Here is an 18,538-nt window from a genome sequence, read left to right as displayed (position 1 = left end):
CGAACCCAGGTCTGTCCGATACACAAATACCTGGAAGGAGATGGTGAAACCCAGACGCACGGCCAGCAGCTTTCCTGTGCGTCGCGCGAAAGGCCGCGTACCTGAGCTGGGGAGCGCGCGGGGTCCCGCGAGGCTCTCCCGCCCCTCCCCGCCCTGGAGCCTGGCCCCGCCCCCTCAGCACGTACCCCCTCCGCTCGGCCGGGCAGTCCGCCGCGCAGACTCGGCTTCCGGTCCTCCCAGTTAGGCCCCGCTCCACCCCTCCCACCGGCTCCCCGCTCCGCCTCCAGACTCAGCACCCCGCCCCCCAGCCGGGCCCCGCCGGCCCCGGGCTCCGGAGCCCCGCCCCTCCCAGAGAGGCCCAGATCCCAGCCTGAAGGCCCCCAGGGCAGTGGTCCTCCTGGGCAAGGTAGGCTGGAGGTGTGGGTGCAGGTGTGAAGTTGACAAAGCTGTACATACAGCAGGCTGTAGTGTTCGTACTCGTACAGGAGACGCGTTAAGTCCGAGGTGAAGGCGACGAGGAGGAAAGCCTGCAGGGCCAGAGGGATTCCAGGGCCCAATCTCCAAACTCACCTCCACCTGGGCCCAAACCCACTTGTGTGGGCAAGATGAGCCAGCGCCCAGAATCCTAGCCCCCTGCCTCTATTTCTCTATCTCTGACCCTGGAATTCAGCACCCGTTTCCCTATTCCTAAACCACCTTTCCCAGTCTCTAATCTCCATTTCCCCCTCTGCCCCTGTATTCCCCTCTTCCGCCCCATGCTCACATTCATAATGACCAGAAGGTGGGCCGGAGCCTCAAGCGGAAGCAGGCAGATTCCAATGTCCTGTGCCCGCTTAGCCACCGGCGGTGGATACTCCCAGCGAACTTGTGGGTGTCCAAGTCGGATCTCCACCCAGTTGTTGAGCACAGCAAAGAGGGGTGCCGGCAGGAAACCTGCGACAAAGATGGCAATGAAGACAAACGGCAGCACTGAGAAGTGGGGTGTCAGACCTGGGCCACCTTGAGGGCTGAGTGAATGAATGAATGCAGGTGTTGAAGTTTCATATTGACCCAGTGATGTGTTAGCACATTACAGTTGAGAAAATTGAAGCCCGGGGAAATCGAGGACCAATTTCAAGGTCAATGGCAAGACCTTGGTAGAAACAAATCTGGAGGTTCAAGGATGATGCCACTCTGTCGGCCCACTTTGTTGGGAGGCAACAGCCCCGGGTGGGGTAGGGGGTCCTCCCCTGCCTTTGAAGAATGCCATGTAGAAGGAAAAGTAGAAAATCGACAAACTCAAAGAAGAAGACTCTGAAAGTGAAGGTCTTCGTGGAAGGTCTGGGTTCTGTGCATCTCTGGGCAAAAGGCAGAGATGGTCAGAGTTCTATTGGCTGTAAGGAGGAAGGCACAGCTTAGCCGGGTCAGTCCATATGCTTCTGTCCCCAACCCACTTGCACTTAATGCCAGCCATGCGCCCCTGGCCATCTTCATTTGAGGGTGGCTGAGTAGGCTGGGGACACCAAGATGGGAGCTGAAGGCTTGGAGGTGTATGGAGCCTTGCCTCAGGGCTCCCAGGACTCAAATGATTCCTGGGCACCCCTGTGAGCCCCTGCCCTCACTCACCCCACCTGGTGAGCTGCTCAGCCAGCAAGTAACAGACCTGACCCAAGAGGAGGATCAGTACCAGGTTGGGCACAGTTCTGCTGATTGTGGCAGACCTATGGCCATCACCTGAAGCCCAGCCAGGTGGGTAGGGGTAGGAGGAATCTGAAGACACCCATATTGTGCCTCGAGTCTAGAACAGTGCCCCCACCCTCTGCCACCCCAAAGGGGCACACACTCGGGTCATGGACATGGGGTTGCCTGTGTGAAAAGGCATCAGCCATTGCTGATGATGGCACAGTAAAATGATGACGGACACCCGGAAACTCATCACCACACAGAGCAGGGGGCCAGCAAGGAGGGTTGTCAGAATTGGAGGGCAGGCCCCCAGGATCCCAGCCCACTCTGGAGGGTATGGTCCTTCCAAAGCAAGGGCCCAAAGCTCCCTCACCATGACGAGGATGACTGAAGAGCTGGGGAGTAGGTGGGGAAGGCGGGTGCAGTCCTTGAAGGACTCCTTCAAGCCTATCACTGGGTCGTGGGCCCAAAGCAAACCCTTTGGGGCCAAAGCAAACACACACATTCCTGTCCAAAGAGGCGATAGATGTGCTTCCTGCAGCCCAACAGGCTGGGTGTCACAACCCTGGGGTGGGGGGGAGCCCCCATCTTTTTCCGCCTGTGCAGGGAGCTCTGGAAGTACAGGAATGAGGTTCCATTTATTTTTTTTTCTGCAGGGCCTTCCCCACCCCTCAAGGGCCTGGCTAAGAGCCTGTGGATGGATGGATGGATGGATGGATGGATGGATGGATGGATGGGAAGGTAAAAACAAATGTAAACAACAAATGGATGTACTTGTGGGAGAGGGCTGGATAGACTGACAGATGGGTGGGCAGTAGGAAGACAAATGGGTGGGTAAACCGGACAGGCCAACAATTGACACGTGTCTGTAAGTGGGTGCACAAGCGGGTGAGTGGAAGGGCAGGTGGGTGCATAGATGGTTGGATGGCTAGGTGGGTGAGCAGATGAAAGCCGGGTGGGATGGATGCTGGATATAGTGTGTAATAGATCATGGATTAGTGTGTTCGGTAACTTATAACTGACTGCATACTCTTCTACAGTAGATGCTGGATACAATGGGATAACAACCTGGACAAAGCCCAAGCCCTAATGGACTTCACAGTCTAGTTGGGGAGACAGACATCAAACAAACAAGCACAAATACGTAATTGCGAAGAAGTCCTATGCAGGAACGATGCTAAGTAAGAAGGTGGAAAGACAGTGTCCCACAGTGGTGGTGGTGGTGGTGGTGGTGGTGGTGGTGGTGGTGGTGGTGGTGGTGGCGGCAGGGAGGAACCATGTGTGCAAAGGCAGGTCCATTCTTTAGGTCACATGAGTTGTATACCACACTATTCTAGGGGGCACCATTCACACTGACTTTGTTACCTCAATGTTTCCTTCCTGCTTTTTCACTCCCCCCACATCTGTTTAACCTAATGCATCCCATATGAGAATGCATCCTACTGGGAGGCTTTGGGGAGGACAATGCACAATATGATTTGTGTTTTCAAAAGATCACCCTGGCAGCCGAAAAGAAATTAAGTAGGGCAAGTCCAGGAGCAGGGAGACCTTTGGAGGGCCACCACAGTGGTTCAGGTGAAACGATGGTGGATGGTGGCTTGGACTGGGGACAGGGGGCAGGGGAGGGAGTGGCAGTGGAGGTGGAGAGAAGCAGATTCAGGATCAGTGATTAGGTGTTTGGATGGGCTGGTGGGTGGCTGGCTGGATGGGTGAGTGGAATGCTTCTCCCCTTCTTCCCTGTGCCAAAGTTTCTCTTTGAGACCCTAAATGCACCCAGTCTTTAACCTCACCAAACCTTACATCATCTTGATATCAGGGGCAGGTGGAAAAGTAACCTGGGAGGTGTAGGAAGGAGCCAGATTTGGATCCTGGAATTTTGGACTCCAAAGTCTAGTCTCTTCCCAGCATGCCTTGTGGTTTGTGAGAACTCTGGGAAATGGAGTTCTGGGCCTGGCGGGCTGAGCTGGGCCTCACCTCCTCTTCCTGGAAGTCACTGCGGTCCCAGTGGTGGACGAGGGTGATGCTCTTGCACTTCCGGTGCTCCAGGAAGCCCGTGGCCCACAAGGACATAAAGATGCTGAAGAACACAAGTCCCCAGATAGAGAAGTAGCCCAACTGCAAGAAAGGGAGAGGGGACATACTGCGGGGCCAGCACTGCCTCCCCACAGCCAGGCCCAGGTGTCCCAAACACCTACCCATTCCCTTGCTCTTGTCCCTGTCTCACCTTGCCATGGGGCAGATCTTGGAATTATTCCATACGGCACAGGTATGGCAGAGCGGGCACATGAGGAAGGTACGCTCATGGCACAGATCTGTTCCCTATGAGCAAAAAGTGCCCATCCTGGGAGAGTCTATCCTCAACCAACCATCTGATCTGGCCCACCCAGCCCGTCCTCCTGCCCCTAGCTCCAGCCACTCATGCTGGTGTGTTGGTGCCCATGACAATAAGGCCAGAAATAAAGACCGGGGTGCCCACAAGGGCAGCAGGCAGGCAGCAGCGAGGCTGTGCAGAAGCCTGACAAGACGACACAGTTTGCGAGCCGCCATCTTTGTAGTTGACCCCAGCTCCCAGCCCCCCCCCCCCCCACCAGTGCCAGGTAAAGTAGATGGCCACCTTCTCCCCAGAGTACTCTCATACAAGGTGCAGGGGCTGGTACTTGTGCCAGCATCTCCAGCAAGCCCAGCAGGAGCACAGAAATTGGTGAGGGGTGGAGTCTGCATCAGGCACCCGGTACCTGGGCGGGTCAAAGGGCCCCAGGCGGATGAAAGGAGGGAGGGCTGCAGGGTTCCCTCCTGATGCCCCAGCAGTGGGAGAGAGCTGAGCTTGGGTCATCTCCAGTTCATGCAGTGGGAAGGCTGCAGGGTCAACTCCCCTGGCCAGCAGACGGGAAATGGCCATCTCTGTGCGTTTCTACTTCGCATAGACTGCCACCTGCCAGAAAGAATCCTGGCGTCAGCTCCCTCCCCTTAAGGTCCCTGCCCCATCCCCCCCACCCCCACCCCCAGGCAGTTGTCTCACCACCTCTGCCTCTTTGTGTTGGAGAAGTAGGAGTCGTGGGAATCCCTGCCTAGGAATCTGTGAGCAGAGCAGGGGTCAGAAGCCCTCTGCCTAGTGCGAGACCTAACACAATGGGAGTGCGGAGTCTAGTCTCTAGGCTGGGGACACAGGGTTGAGATGCGCCAGTTGCTAAAGCCAGAGAGCCCATCTCCCCACAAAGCTCAGCCTGGGCTGGTGTGTTCCAGCCAGATGAGCATCTGAGGGGGACCGAACGGGTGGGAATCAGGCACTGGGAGCCGCTAGGACACCGACTGGCCAAAGACCTCAAGCGAGTTAGGCAGGAGTTGCCTCCGCGCGGAACCAGGGAGCCAAGCGCCCCGCCCCTCTGCGGAAGGCCCCGCCCCTCTGCGGAAGGCCCCGCCCCGCCCCGCTTCTCCTGGCTCGCGAGGAGCTGCGGTCCGGGCTCCTGCAGAAGTCCCGCGGCCGCTTGGCCACGTGTTGCTGCAGAGAGTTGCTCAGGCGCAGGCGCCGCGGCGGCCCCGCAGAGCGGTCCGAATCCAGGGTGGGTCGGGCCTGGGGGAGGAGGAGAGCAGGGTGACGCGCGCCTGGCAAAACTCGGCGACCCGGCCGACCCCTCCCCACTCCTCTCATTTCCTCCGCGTGGAACAGGAGCAGCTCCCAGGGCGCGCTCAGCTTGGCGAAGTGCACGGCGGGCCAGAGCCCCGGGCCCCTTGCCTTGCGACCCTGGCTGGGAGGTGGCAGATCCCGTTCTGTGCGAGGGTCCTTTCCCGCCTGCAAAAGCGCCTTGACCTGCAAAAGCGCCTTGACCTGCAAAAGCGCCTTGACGGACGCGTTTTTTCGTTTGAAATTCAAACGAGGAGGGAACTAGCACCTCCGGTGTATAAACGTGGATGACGCTGAGCAGGCCGGCGTCCTAGAGTCGTGGCTGATGTTTCTCGTGTATTGGGCATCTCCAGGCCCTGGGCTGGGCGCTGGACACACTTCGCCCGCTTCAGCATCACAGACCCTCTGGGTTGGGGGTGGGGGGGCTGACACCACGGTAAAGCCCATTTTACAGATGAGATGCCGAAGTCGCTTGCGCAGGTCGAAGAGCGTATTAGGGGAGCCCGCGCTCGGCCTCGGGGACAGAGCCCGCGCTGCCCGTGCCCGCCGCGCGCGCAGGTTCCGCTGGCACTTACAGTGTCAGGGCCACTGGGGAATCGCAACTGCTGTGACCTCCCCCCCGCGGGGTGGGAGGGCAGTTGGGAACTGTCTGCCTCACTTCCCTCCTGGGCCTATCAGTCCGGGCGAAGCCGGAATTAAAGGAAATAATTTGTGCTGCAGCAAGAAGGATTGGGTTTAGCTCCAAGGCGGAACTGTCCATTGCAAGAAATGGACGAGAGATGCCACGGGATTGCTCGGCCGGGGGAAGAGGGGATTTAAGAGCGGGATTGTGGGTTGGCTGCTCGGGCCTCGGGGGACGTGTCTCACCGATTTCGGTTTTCCTGCCGCGGGAAAGGTTGCCCCCGGAGTCGGAGGCACAAATGTTGACGCAGGACCCGCAGAGACGGTCGTCGTTGGGGTCCTCGTCCACGGTGCCATCACCGTCCTGGGCACAACAGGACGGGAGGGAGGGCGAGAGGACCGGAAGCGGTTACTGGTGCCAGGAGCTTCTCCGTTCTCCGTCGCCCCTGCTGGGCTGCCGCTCGGCCCGCCCACCCCTGGCTCAGTGTGCATCCAACCGCCCTGGCGCAGTCGACCGGTCTCCCTCCTCTCCAGCCCAACCGCCACCACTACCATAAGAACAACGATGAAGAGAACAACCACCATTTATTGTGCCCTTAACTTGGTGCCTGGCACAGCACTAAACATTTCCCACACATTTAGCTACAATCCAAAGAAATGCCTGCTACTGTCCTCTTCATTTTACAGATCAATGAATGCATGGGAATTGAAGTGAATGGCCCAAGGCCCCAATTCTCCCTCACCTTCCTTCTGGACCCCCTCTCCACCCCCAGCCTCAGTCAGTCCTCTTTGCTCCCAGAATCCACCCCAACTTTCTAGAATAGAGTTGAACACCAGCTTCCTCCATCCCCACTGCCCCAGCCTCTGGGTCTGAGGTCACAGGGAGGGAAGAACCTTCACCACTTCCCAGCTTCACTTCCCATCTCCTGGTTGGCCCTCTGGGGGTCTGGCCCCAACCTGTCCTAGCCTCTGAGCCCCCTGCCTCCATCTGGGCACTTCCCCCCCCCCCCGACCCATCCCCAAGCCTGTGCCTGGCACAGGGGCATCACAGCTGGCAGCAGGCTGCCTAGGGAGTAAGGAGATTCAGGGCAAGACCAGAAAGCCCCAACCAGAATCTGGACTCAGCCAGGGCCCCGGAGGCCCACCTAGCAGCCTTCGCAGGGAGGGGGGATTCCTGCAGCCCCTTCCTATCCTGGGGCCAGCTTCCTCACCTGGGGTCCTCCCTGCTCCCCAAGAGGCCAGCCAGCCTAGGCTGGCAGCGAAGAAGAACTTCTCACTTAACAGCTCAGCTCAGCCGGACCTGGGAAGCTTTGGGGGCGGGGTGGGGGGCGGGGAGGAAAAGGGAAGGAGAGGGAGGGGCCACCACTGCATTTCCCCTCCTACAGGCAGCCCCAGGCTTCACAGTTGGAAAAATTGGGAGGACCCGGAGAGGGCCTGTGAGGGGCTGAATCCTGAAGACTGCATTAGGGGATGGGGGGGGGGGGGATGGTCCAAGGGAGGAGAGTGCTGAGGGCTGAGAGCATCAGGGCTGCTTCGTGGCTCTGCAACCTTGGGCAAATGCTTGTCCCTCTCTGGACCTCAGCTTCTCTGTCTTAGTCTGTTCGGGCCGCTATAACAAAATACCACAGACCGGGTGGCTTATAAACAACAGAAATTTATTTCCCACAGCTCCGAAAGTGGGAAGTCCAAGATCAAGGCTCCAGCACGGTCCTCGAGGACCCTCTTCCTGGTTTATAGTCTGCACTTTCTGTGTCTTCATTGGGTGGAAGGGGCTAGAGCTCTGTGGGGTCTCTTGCGTAAGAGCACGAATCCCATGCATGAGGCTCTGCCCTCTTGACCTCCCAAAGGTCCCTAAAATACCATCACATTAAAGATTTGGATTTCAAAGTATAAATTTGGGGGGGACACATTCAGACCATGGCACTCCCCATCTGTAGGCTCTGTTGAGAGCCTGTTTGGGGAAGGAAGAAGCAGCTGGTAAATCCTGACTCTGGGAACAGCAGTGGGGCCAGGCCACAGCAGAGCTAACCCCCACCCTCGCCTCAGGAAAAGATGATCGCTCCCAGCGGCTTCCCTCCAGAGCCCCAAAGTTCAGTGGCTCCAGGGCCCTCCAGGACCTTTTCCCAAAGTCAGGGCCCACCCCTGACCCAGTCTGGGGCATCATCACTACCCCTTCCTTCCAGGGAGCCTCAGGGCCCATGGAGGGGTGGGGTGAGTGGAGAGATACTTGCCCTGAACTGCTGTGAGGCTTAACCTAATGGTGGAATTTGGGGCACCAAAGCAGGGAGAAAAGATGGCCTTGTGACACTTCCCTGGAGCGGCCCCTCCCTCCAAACCCCCCGAGAGAGGAGCTTTATCTGGAGCCCAGACCCTCTCCCTGGATAACACACCCAGGACCCGCTACAGACTGTGGGGTGTCCAGAGTTTCAAGATGGCCAGAGCGGAGCTTCAAACCAGGTGGGAGGGCCCCTCTGAGGGCCGTGAAGCTGGCTCGAAACCACATGCGTGTGTCCGCACGCTCTTCTCACTCCCTTTCCATGTGGCCCTGCCCAGGGAACACACTGTAAGTGGAGTCACCTGCTATTTTGATAATGGCTCCCAGCTCTGCACTGCCACGGAGGCCCCCCGGATAAGCAGTCTGCTAAGTGCTGAAGGGACACGGCGGCAGGGCTTGCAGGGGCACAGAAAGTGGTGCTGGGAGGGCAGGTGGCCAGGCTCCGGGTCCCAGTCCCCCTGGCCTCCCTACCTTGTCCTTACGCAGGAAAACAGCAGAGAACTGTTCGCCTCCTTGGTTTGGGGTGAAGATGGGTGACAGGGTGATTCTCTGATTGGGGCAGGGCTAACCAGGAGAAAACTGGCCTGCGGGTACAGAGCGGGGACCCAAGAAGGATGCAGTAGCTTCCTTTCTGGGGGAGTTTCAAGCCCAGAGATAACTGGCTGGTGCGCACAACACAGGCACCTGTAGCTAGAGCATCACATTCAGGCCCAGAGGTGACCTTCACCGGGTCCCACTCCCAAGCTTTGCTGTTGCCTCCCGGGTAAGGTCTACTGGAGCTAAGAACGGAAAAGAATGGGCTGAGCCAGCTGCCTGGAAGCAGAGCTGAAGCCTGCAGGGGACAGGTCTATGGCTCAGGAGCTCAGGAGCAGGAGCCAACCCACCGGCTGTGCCACGGTGAGGCTTGGGGTCCCGCACAGGGACGTTCTTTCTCTGGGGTATGGGACAAGCTCAGGACTCAGCTTTGAACCAGTGCTGGTCCTTTAGGCCCCGGAAGGGGTGACCGACGAACCTGTGGGTGGTGCCCAGGGTAGGAGACATGGTAAATGCCATCAGGCAGGTGGTCAGTGTGCCCAGGAGGGTGAGCCAAGGTGGGTTATGTATGAACGTCCTGCGTGTGCCAGCAGGGGGGTGTGCACATGGGAGGAGGGCGGTGTTTTAGGACAAAGGCTGGTATGTGTGAGCATGTGATCATGCCTGTGAGGATGTGGTATACAAAGCTGCCAGGGCTCCCCTCTCAAGAGGTGGCTCCAAGGGTCCGCTGGCTTTGGGGGTCACATATCTGGGCCCCCAGGTCCTTCCAGCTGGCTCAGACTCAGCCCAGGCCTCAACCCAGGGTTCCAACCAGGGTACCATCAGGGGGTGTCTGAAAGTATAAAGGCCCTCTGCATCAGCACCGCCCCCTCCCCCCCCCCCCCATACTTTAGCCTGCATTCACCAGTGTCTCTGGTGGATGGGGCAGGGGTGAGACACAAGAATGGGCACATTCCCTCACTTTCCTGCTCCTGCGCTTGCTGGCTTCCCACAGGGCAGAGCTGCCAAACAGGGCACCTCATTCTCTGACCCCACCTGGTCCAGTCACTGGCCCTGCCCAGTGAGCTTTCTGATACCCCAGGCTGGCGGCGCCCTGCTTCCCAAGCCTAGCCTGACACCTTCATTTTCAAGAAAGGTACTGCCTGGAGGGCTCACCCCCTGAACATGAAGGTGGACTACATTTCCCAGCCTGCCCTGCAGCCCCATGTAACCATGTGACTGGGTGCTGGCCAATGGAAGGTGGGCAGAAGGCACACCCCCCAGAGGCCAGGTCCGGGGAAACCTCCTAGGTGACCCTCCACTCGCAGTCGCTCCCCCTCTGCTGACTGGATGCTGATGCCCCGGGGCAAACAGGGAAGCCATGTGTTAGAGACCTCAGAGTCAGGGTTCATTCAGCAGAGCCCCCAGATCCCTTCACTTCCAGCTGAAGTGAGGCTGAGCAAGGAAAACATTTCTATAGAGTAAAGCCACTGAGATTTCAGGGTTTATCTGAAACAGCAGATGGTGTTGCCTCAAGGAATACAGGCTCTTGATTGAAGTCACTTGGGGTCCAGCTGGGATGCCCCCCCTTTCCAGTCGCCCTTTCTGGGAGGACAGCAGGTGGGGGGTGCGGGAGAAGCTTGAGTCCTGAGGCTCTGCCCCTATACTTCCTCAGTTTCCAGAGCCCAGACCCTCCAAGGTGGAGGGAGAAGGCCAGGGGGCCCCCGGATGCCCTTAGGCCACTGATGCACAGAGCCTCGTGTCCCCACCTCACTGCTGTGATTTCTGCAAGGAAGGTGCCTCCTCATCCTCCTGGCAGGCCCCTCTGGCCAGTCCTCAGGATGAGGTCAACGTTCCTGCCTCAGCCTTAGGACCTGGTCCTGCCCTCTGCCTTGCGTCACGGTTGGGAGTAGAGATCAGCTGGGGGAGTTCTCTGAGGTGTCGGGGAGCAGGCCAGCTGCCACCTGGTCCTGGTGCCACAGCTGTTCCGCCAGGCCATTGAGCACGTGGGCAATGTCGGCCAGCCCAGCCCACCCATCCAGCGTGCGCCCATCTGCCAGCCGCCGCCCCGGCACACTCTTCACCCGAAAGAGGGGCAGTTCCCAGGCCTGCCGGAAGGCCGTGAGGTCACGCTCAGGCACATCAGTGTGCATGTACTGGTCAAATCTGGAGGAGGGTCAAGGAGCCTGGCCGGGTGTCTCTGCTTACCACCTTGTCGCACCCAGCCTCAGCCCTCTTCCCCGGAGCCCCATCCGGTGGGGGCAGGGGGGGGCGGCTGCTGCAGCCTTTAAGATACTGTCCATGGGCGTAGAGCCCACAGCTAGGCAGAGGCAGGGTCCCTGATCCCCTTGCTCTGTGCCTTGCCAGGTGTGGCCTCAGACTGTCCTAGGGGCCACCCAAAGGATACTTGGAGCCAATGACCATCCTGACAACACCAGGGGCGTCGCCTGCTACTCGGGCCAGCTGTCCAGGGAGGTCTTCAAAGGAGGCACGGTCGGTGAAGGAGAAGAGGAAGAGGAAAGCATCTGTCTTCTCCTTGCAAGCCTGGGGAGGGAGAGGCCGATGTGAGGCTTGTAACCAGGGGGCCAGAACCTCCGATCAGCCGCAGGGCCCTGAGAAGTCTCAGCAGATCCCCTCCTTCCACAGGCCCAGAGCAGGGACTGGCTGGCCCAGGGCAGAGCTGGGGCTGAGACCCGGTCCCCACGGCCAGCTCAGCCTTCTCCCACCCGGGGCAGCACCCCCAGGCCACACCCAATTCTGCCTCCTGCAGACCGGGCAGGTACTCAGAAGCCCACCTCAGACAACCAGCTCCTCCCGGCCCCTCCCAGGCCCACCTGTCTGCTCACCGGCAGCATGTGGTCGAACTTTTTGAGTGCAGACTCCCCGCAGTCCCAGAACTCAAAGCGGAACATGACAACACGGTCACTGGCCTGCAGTTTGGCTGGCCAAAATACCACGGTGGTCTGGATGCCTGGGGGAGGGTCAGCTATTCAGCATGGGAGAGGCGGAGTGGAGAGGGGCCAGGGGCCAGGGGCCAGGAAGAAACAGGAAGAAGATACGTCCCCGGTGGGTCCACCAGCCTGGTGCGGAAAGCATAGTCGCTGACCTGGGAAAATTCTCAGGCTGATGGGGGGAAACCGAACTGCTCTAGAAGAGTCTCCAGCCTGCCAGAGAGATGCAGCCCCAGCCCCAGCCATGACAAAGCAGCTCCACTCGTACGTACGAGGGGACCCGGACGTACTGGATACTGGAGGATCCAGTTGTAACCTGCTGGTCAATCAGCATCTAACGGAAGGAAACCGGAAGAGAAGATCGGTGTTCCCTGAGCACCCATCTTGTACCAGCTCGGCGCGAGGCATGTTACCAACACGATCTCTAGTACCAATCCCACAATACACTGGGGTTGGAACTATCATCTCTGACGAATAGAGGAGCCAGTGAAACGCCTTTCCAAGGTTGCGGAGTAGACGATGGGTCCAGGGCCAGTCTTTCCTCCACCCCAGGGAAGGCCTCCCGGGATGCACTCACCAGCGGTCTCATGGTGTACCACGGGTACCTCTAGGCCGGCCAGCTTGGCCACCAGTGCTGTCTTGCCCACGCCGCTCTTTCCAGACACGAAGAGCTTGTAGCTGGCTGTGTCGATGGCCACGGGTGGGGGCAGCACTGGTCGTTCCAGCAGCCCTGGGACAAGAAGGGAGCCAGGTGGGGTCAAGAGGCCAACCTGCGCTTGCCCCATCAGGCCCATCAGCTCTAAGGGCTTTCTGGTGCCAGCTATCCATGGTTCTCTATACTCGGTACGGAGGCCTGGGACACAGGCAGCGTCCCTGGATGAGCTCTGTTACAAACACCTGTGCTCTGTTAGGTGCACCAAGGCCCATTCCAAATAATACCGAATTACTTTTCTTTAAAGTTTGATGCACGAGGGCCACCTGGGTGGCTCAGTCAGTTAAGCGGCCCACTTTCGGCTCAGGTGGTGATCTCACGGTTTGGGAGTTCGAGCCCCGCACTGGGCTCTGTGCTGGCAGCTCAGAGCCTGGAGCCTGCTTCGGATTCTGCGTCTCCCTCTCTCTCTGCCCCTCCCCTGCTTGCGCTCTGTCTCTCAAAATAATAAGTGAACATTACAAAAAAATAAATAAATAAAGTTTGACGCATGAGATTGTTTTTATTGATACTATTATGACCTGTTCTAGATTTCCCACATGTAAGGCAAGGTTCTTCATAATTCTTTCCTCAATGGAGAAATATCAGCAAAAATATTCTCAGTTACTATAAATAAACTTGTTAGAATCAATACACTGAGATCTTTATGAATGCTTTTAATTTGCAAAAAAAAAAAAAAAAACAGTCTGAATTATGATACATGCATAGGCTTAGCATCTGAAAGTCCTCAGCTGTGGGTTGCCCTGTCATTCTATGGTCTTAAACCTCCTGGCGCTTTGTTTCTTCTGGTCAGAGCTGAGCTCTCACAGCAGATGCCAGGCCCCTCTGCTGACCTGTCAGTGCAACGCTGGGTGAGGTGGCTTCATCCTGGGAGACGTGAATGTCTCGTCTTTGAGACTGTAGGATATGGAAGAGGCTTGCCTCTACTTACCAGGCACAAGTCTGTAAGGTGTGCTGTTGAGGGCAGGCGGGAGTCTGTTGTGCAACATGCCCAGCAGAGGGCCTGGCACAGAGGTAAGAACTCAATCAACAGCCTCTCTGGTGACAGTGTTCTTGGCAGGGTTGGGGCTGTTTCCATGCTCCTGGCTCTGATGGTGGAATTAGCTCTAAGGAGATTCGGGGGCCCCAGGGATAGGGCTTCCAGGGGTCTCCAAGGTTGAGGAGTGTAGTAAAGCAGGCCCTCACTGCCCTACCGCTTTGCCACCTTCCCCACCCCTCCCAACAGGTGACACTGTTCTTCCAGGGGAGTGACAGGCTTAGGGGCAGGCACTTACCGAACACCCGTCTGCGGTTCTTGCGCAGGATGCAGGCTAAATACTCCTTGCCCTCGGCGCTCTCGTGCCAGTCTGGGACAATCACCGAGCCCGGGGCGGGTGGTCTGGCCATGGCCTGGCACCGCGACGGGGTAGAATGCTGAGTAGGGGAGGGGAGAGGGTAAATGTCCTGAGCTGGACCTGCGATCCCTCTCAACCTGCTCTCTGACTCTTCCTCAGAACCCCAGCTCCCTCCTTGGGGTGGGGGGTGGGGGTGGGGCGGGCGTCATTTACTGCACCTCACCCTTATTATCCCCATTAGCGCTTTTGGAGTCCCAGTTTCCTTTCATGGTCCTGGGGGGTTACACACTCCCCGTCTCCCTCTTATTACCCAGACGGTGCAATTCCATAGTCCCTTCGTCCCCATACTGCCCCCTGGACAGCCATCGCATTATTGCCCCGGGGGGCACTTACACAACCCCCTCTCCCTTGTCATCTCGGGGCAGGAGCGAGGGTTTTTACCCAGCCCTGTTTCTCCTCTGCCTCCTCGATCCCAACTCCTGGGGCCACCCAGCCCTCACCATCAGAAGTCCCCGTCGGCGAACGGGCTCAGGCGGAGCTGGTCCCTTTAAAAGCCCACCCGCGCTCCCGCCGCCCAGCCCGCCCGGGTTGCTTCCGCCCGGCCTGCGTCTGGCTTCGGAGCGCTCAGCCTGCCTCGGCGTCGGAGCTTGAGGCGCATGTGCGGAGGCTGTTGTCAAGGAGACGCCGGGGGCGGGACTGGCCCCCTCTCTTGTCTGCCGCTACCACCACGCGGGGGCACCTCGGACGGGGCCTAACCCTCCGGGGCCGTGGGTCCTTTCTATTGCTCAGTCCGATTCCCAGGCTTTCCTCCCCAAACTCCTCCCAAATCAAATCCCCCTCCTCCAGGAGCCTTCTCTGCCTCAGTGACTCAGTTCCTTTTTCTATAAAATACTATTACCTCCTAGGGTTTTGTTTTTTTTTTATAACAGTGCTCAGCCCATAGCAGTGCTCAATAAGTTTAGTTAGTGTTGCTTATTATTATTGTTATCGCTCTATTAATTCTGCTCGGCAGGACCTAGAGATGAATTAAAACACCTATGGCTTCGTAAGTGGGGAAACAGCAGCTCAGAGAGGTTAAGGGACTTGCTCAAAGTCTTAAAAATGAGTCAGAGGGGGGCGCCTGGGTGGCTCAGTGGGTTAAGCGGCTGACTTCGGCTCAGGTCATGATCTCGAGGTCCGTGAGTTCGAGCCCCGCGTCCGGCTCTGTGCTGACAGCTCAGAGCCTGGAGCCTGTTTCAGAGTCTGTGTCTCCCTCTCTCTGACCCTCCCCCGTTCATGCTCTGTCTTTCTCTGTCTCAAAAATAAATAAACATTAAAAAAAAAAAAATGAGTCAGAGGGCCACAGGAATCTACCGGCCATTCATTGATTCATCCCATCCATTCAACAAATAATTACTGAGCACCTATTATGTTCTGCCCGTTCTAGGCACTGGCAATGGAAAGACAAGAGGTACTACCCTTCTGCGGCTGACATTTCAGCACTGAGGCCATGAGCCCCCCTCCACCCTTCCAATGGGCACCGACCTGTTACCAGAAGGTGGGGGTGCTCAGTAAATGCCTGTTAGTTGGACAGGATGCAGGTGGGTCCTTGCTGAGAGGTTATCTATTACACTTAATTTTTACCAGTATCTTCGTGCAAGTAGCACGAAGATTTGTCCTTCAAGTAGGACAAATTTGTCAAGTAGGACAAATCACTGCTTTGTAAGGAATAATCTGTAAGTTAACCTTTATTGAAGGCCAACTCAGTGCCAGACAGTGGGGGCTTTACAGAGGTTAACTTCGTTTAATTCTATAAACAAACCTGTATGGGAAATATTATCGTCTCTCTTTTCTTTTACAGGTGAGGAAACTCAGACAACATGATTATCTGGGGTCACATCACACAGCTGGCCAGTGGCAAAACTAGACTCAGAACCCAGGATTCCTGGACTCTGAACATCTGTTCTGCCAGACTGGGTCTCGTGTTTTTTTTTAAACTTTGTCCCCAGCCACTAGGAGGTCCCTTCTTAGTCATGCCAAAAGCAGCCAGAGGGCCATCAACCCACAAAGCATCGAGGTCCATTATGTCCGAGAGAGTAGAGGGGACGTGGCCGTATAAGACAGGGTGCTTGCTGTCAGTTGCTTCCACTGCAGCTAGGCGGAAACATAACAAATGAGCACTGATTTCTCCGGGATTCTGCAGCTTGAAACCCCTGCCCACAGTCCCAGGTTGCTCAGCTCCCTTTCCTGCCGTTCTTACCGCACCTGCCCAGACTCAGGATTGGTCACGCTGTGTGGAGCGCCCTCTCTCCGTGGACCTGAAGTGCCTCCGTGGCAGGGCTCGGATCTGACTTATCTCTGAGTTTCTGCACTTCATCGTTAGCCGTGCCCCGTCTTGGCTCTTGGAGGGCTTGGAGGGCTTGGGGAGTGTGAGGAAATGAAGCAGCTTGGCAGGATGAGCTTGCCAGTTATCCTGGAGGCCAGATGTGAAGTCCTCTTGGACAGAGGGGGAGGCCGGTGATCAGAGGATCTAGGGGCCAGAGGTTTTGGGGGGAATCAGCCTTCACCGCCCTCAGGAGCTCCTGGAGAGGACACTTCGGGAGCATCAGGAGGAGCCTGTTCAAAACATGGGTTCTTGGGGTCCATCCTCCAGAGATCCTGCTTTGGGGGGCCAGATGGGTCTGTAAGCTTGCATGAGAACACGGGGCAGTTCAGAAGTTGGGTTCTGTATCAGTCCGCTGCGGCTGCCGTAAGAGACTACCACAGACTAGGCAGCTTAAACAGCAGAAATCTATTTTCTCGCAGTTCTGGAAGCTGGAAGTCCAAAATCAAGTTGCCAACGGGGTTGGTTTCTGGTGTGGCCTTTCTTCCCGGCCTGCAGGCAGCCGCCTTCTCAGTGTGTCCTACAAGGTCTCATCTCTGTGCACACATACCCTTGATGTCTTTTCCTTTTATAAGGACACCAGCATTACTGGATTAGGGCCTTGCTCTTATTACCTCATTTAACCTTTATTACCTCCTTAAAGGCCCTATCTCCAAGTAAGTCACATTGGGGGTTAGGACTTAGCATATGGATTTTGGCTGGGGGTGAGGGGAGTCACACACAATTCAGTCCATGGCAGGGTCCACAGACCTCACTTAGACGTCACTGCTGGTGAGAGAGCCAGTCGATGGTTAGAGCCTGGGAGTGAGGTGGTCAGAATTTCGTTTCAGAGGATGCTTGTGGACCATTTTCGTCTAGTGAGTTCTGCTGTCCTGTGCCCCCTCTGACCATTAAACTGAGTGTCCCTCTAAAGCAAAATGTTTCTCCTCTCAAGGCCTAAGGTGAAGCAGGTGGACCATCTATCTAAAGGCCCATATGGTGTAAAACTTTCTGATTCATCTACTCATTTGTTCATGGTTTGGTCTCCCCCCGTCTCCCAAATTGATTGAGCACCTTCTGGACAGGGCACCATAAGGCCTGGACGGGCAGACACACAGGCCTGAGGCCCTCAGGGGCAGGGGTGGGTGGGATGCCCAGGAGGATGAGTGGAGGAGGGACAGTCAGATTCGGGTGTCCGTCTCTTCTCTTGCCTGGACACTGCAGCCGTTTCCTGTAGGTTTCCCTGCTTGCCTTCTGGAATGCCACAGGGGCACCAGAGTCGTCTTTAGGCAGAGTAAATCCAGCAATGCCACACCCATGCTTATAGTTTTCCAATAGTTTTCACTGCCCTCGGAATAAAATCCAAACTCCATGCCGTCAAGGCCATCTGTGGCCATCTGACCACCTCTTGCTTTCATTTCAATGGTCGCGCTTTTCCCCTTGCCCAATGCCCTCCAGCGAGCCCGGCCTTTTGTTCCCACACAGGACCTCTGCCCTCCGGTGTCCAGCACCTAGACCTCCCTGCATCACCCCCACAACCTCCCGTGGATGGCTGCTTCACCTGCACAGAGGCCTTCCTCCTCCTCCACTCGAGGATTCGCCCTTACCCTCCGAGACTCACTCCTTCACGCCCTCCTGTTCTTGATTCTGAAATTTTATTTTTTTTAAAGATTTTTAAGTAATCTCTGCACCCAATATGGGACTTGAACTTACAACCCCAAGATCAAGAGTCGCGTGCTCTACCAACCGAACCAGCCAGGCGCCCCTTGATTCTGAAATTTTAAATTTATTGTCTCTCTCACCTAGAACATAAGCTCCATGAGGCTAGGGGCCTTGTCTTTTCATTCTGTTATACCCCTGTATCGGTTTCCTACACCTACAGTAACAAAGTACCACAGACTGGGTGGCTTAAACAACACAAATGTGTTTTCTCAGTTCCGGAGTTTAGAAGTTATATATCAGTGGGTCACCCGGGTGGCTCAGTTGGTTAAGGGTCCGACTTCAACTCAGCTCATGATCTCACGGTTCACAAGTTTGAGCCCTGCATCAGGCTCTGTGCTGACAGTTCAGGGCCTGGAGCCTGCTTCAGATTCTGTCTGTCTATCTCTCTCTGCCCCTCCCCTGCTCATGCTCTATCTCTCAAAAGTAAATAAGCATTAAAAAAAAATTTTTTTTTAAAGAAATACATCAAGGAGTTGGTAGGGTTGGTTCCTTTTTTTTTTTTTTTTAACGTTTATTTATTTTTGAGACAGAGAGAGACAGAGCATGAACGGGGGAGGGTCAGAGAGAGGGAAACACAGAATCCAAAACAGGCTCCAGGCTCTGACCTGTTAGCACAGAGCCCGACGCGGGGCTCGAACTCACGGACCGTGAGATCATGACCTGAGCCGAAGTCGGCCGCTTAACCGACTGAGCCACCCAGGCGCCCCAGGGTTGGTTCCTTCTGAGGGGCAGGAGAGAAGGATCTGCTCCAGGCCTCTCTCTTTGGCTTGTGGGTGACCATCTTCTCC

General features: G+C 56.7%; 1 protein-coding gene and 2 long non-coding RNA genes across 5 annotated transcripts; all 3 read right to left on the bottom strand.

Annotated features, from left to right (window-relative positions):
- Positions 1 to 1,027: 1,027 nt before the first annotated feature.
- On the bottom strand, positions 1,028 to 4,303 carry LOC109274178 (uncharacterized). 2 transcript variants are annotated; one of them, XR_008417112.1, is made up of 3 exons: positions 4,277 to 4,303; positions 3,637 to 3,777; positions 1,028 to 1,373 (listed from the first exon to the last, which is right to left on the bottom strand). It is a non-coding gene; the product is annotated as an uncharacterized LOC109274178 (long non-coding RNA). The 2 variants fall into 2 exon arrangements; XR_008417110.1 differs by lacking the exon at positions 4,277 to 4,303 and having other exon boundaries at positions 3,637 to 4,220.
- A 98-nt stretch (positions 4,304 to 4,401) lies between these two features.
- LOC109274179 (uncharacterized) lies at positions 4,402 to 9,117 on the bottom strand. Its single transcript, XR_002083479.2, has 3 exons — positions 8,865 to 9,117; positions 6,152 to 6,269; positions 4,402 to 4,594 (listed from the first exon to the last, which is right to left on the bottom strand). It is a non-coding gene; the product is annotated as an uncharacterized LOC109274179 (long non-coding RNA).
- A 34-nt stretch (positions 9,118 to 9,151) lies between these two features.
- On the bottom strand, positions 9,152 to 14,338 carry CPLANE2 (ciliogenesis and planar polarity effector complex subunit 2). Of its 2 annotated transcripts, none has more exons than XM_019461509.2 (6): positions 14,188 to 14,338; positions 13,628 to 13,766; positions 12,222 to 12,374; positions 11,540 to 11,664; positions 11,101 to 11,237; positions 9,152 to 10,859 (listed from the first exon to the last, which is right to left on the bottom strand). In XM_019461509.2, the coding sequence occupies exons 1-6, from the start codon at positions 14,188 to 14,190 to the stop codon at positions 10,610 to 10,612; spliced, it is 807 nt and encodes a 268-aa protein (XP_019317054.1). In that variant the 5' UTR covers positions 14,191 to 14,338; the 3' UTR covers positions 9,152 to 10,609. The 2 variants fall into 2 exon arrangements, with proteins under 2 accessions (XP_019317054.1, XP_019317055.1); XM_019461510.2 differs by lacking the exon at positions 14,188 to 14,338 and adding an exon at positions 14,081 to 14,185.
- Between the last annotated feature and the right edge of the window lie 4,200 nt (positions 14,339 to 18,538).

This window comes from Panthera pardus, unplaced genomic scaffold (assembly GCF_024362965.1).
Source record: "Panthera pardus isolate Hobbes unplaced genomic scaffold, ASM2436296v1 HiC_scaffold_11, whole genome shotgun sequence".
In the NCBI taxonomy this organism is placed as follows: Eukaryota; Metazoa; Chordata; class Mammalia; order Carnivora; family Felidae; genus Panthera; species Panthera pardus.
Note: the sequence above shows the minus strand (reverse complement) of the source record. Positions and strands in the feature narration are given on the sequence as shown.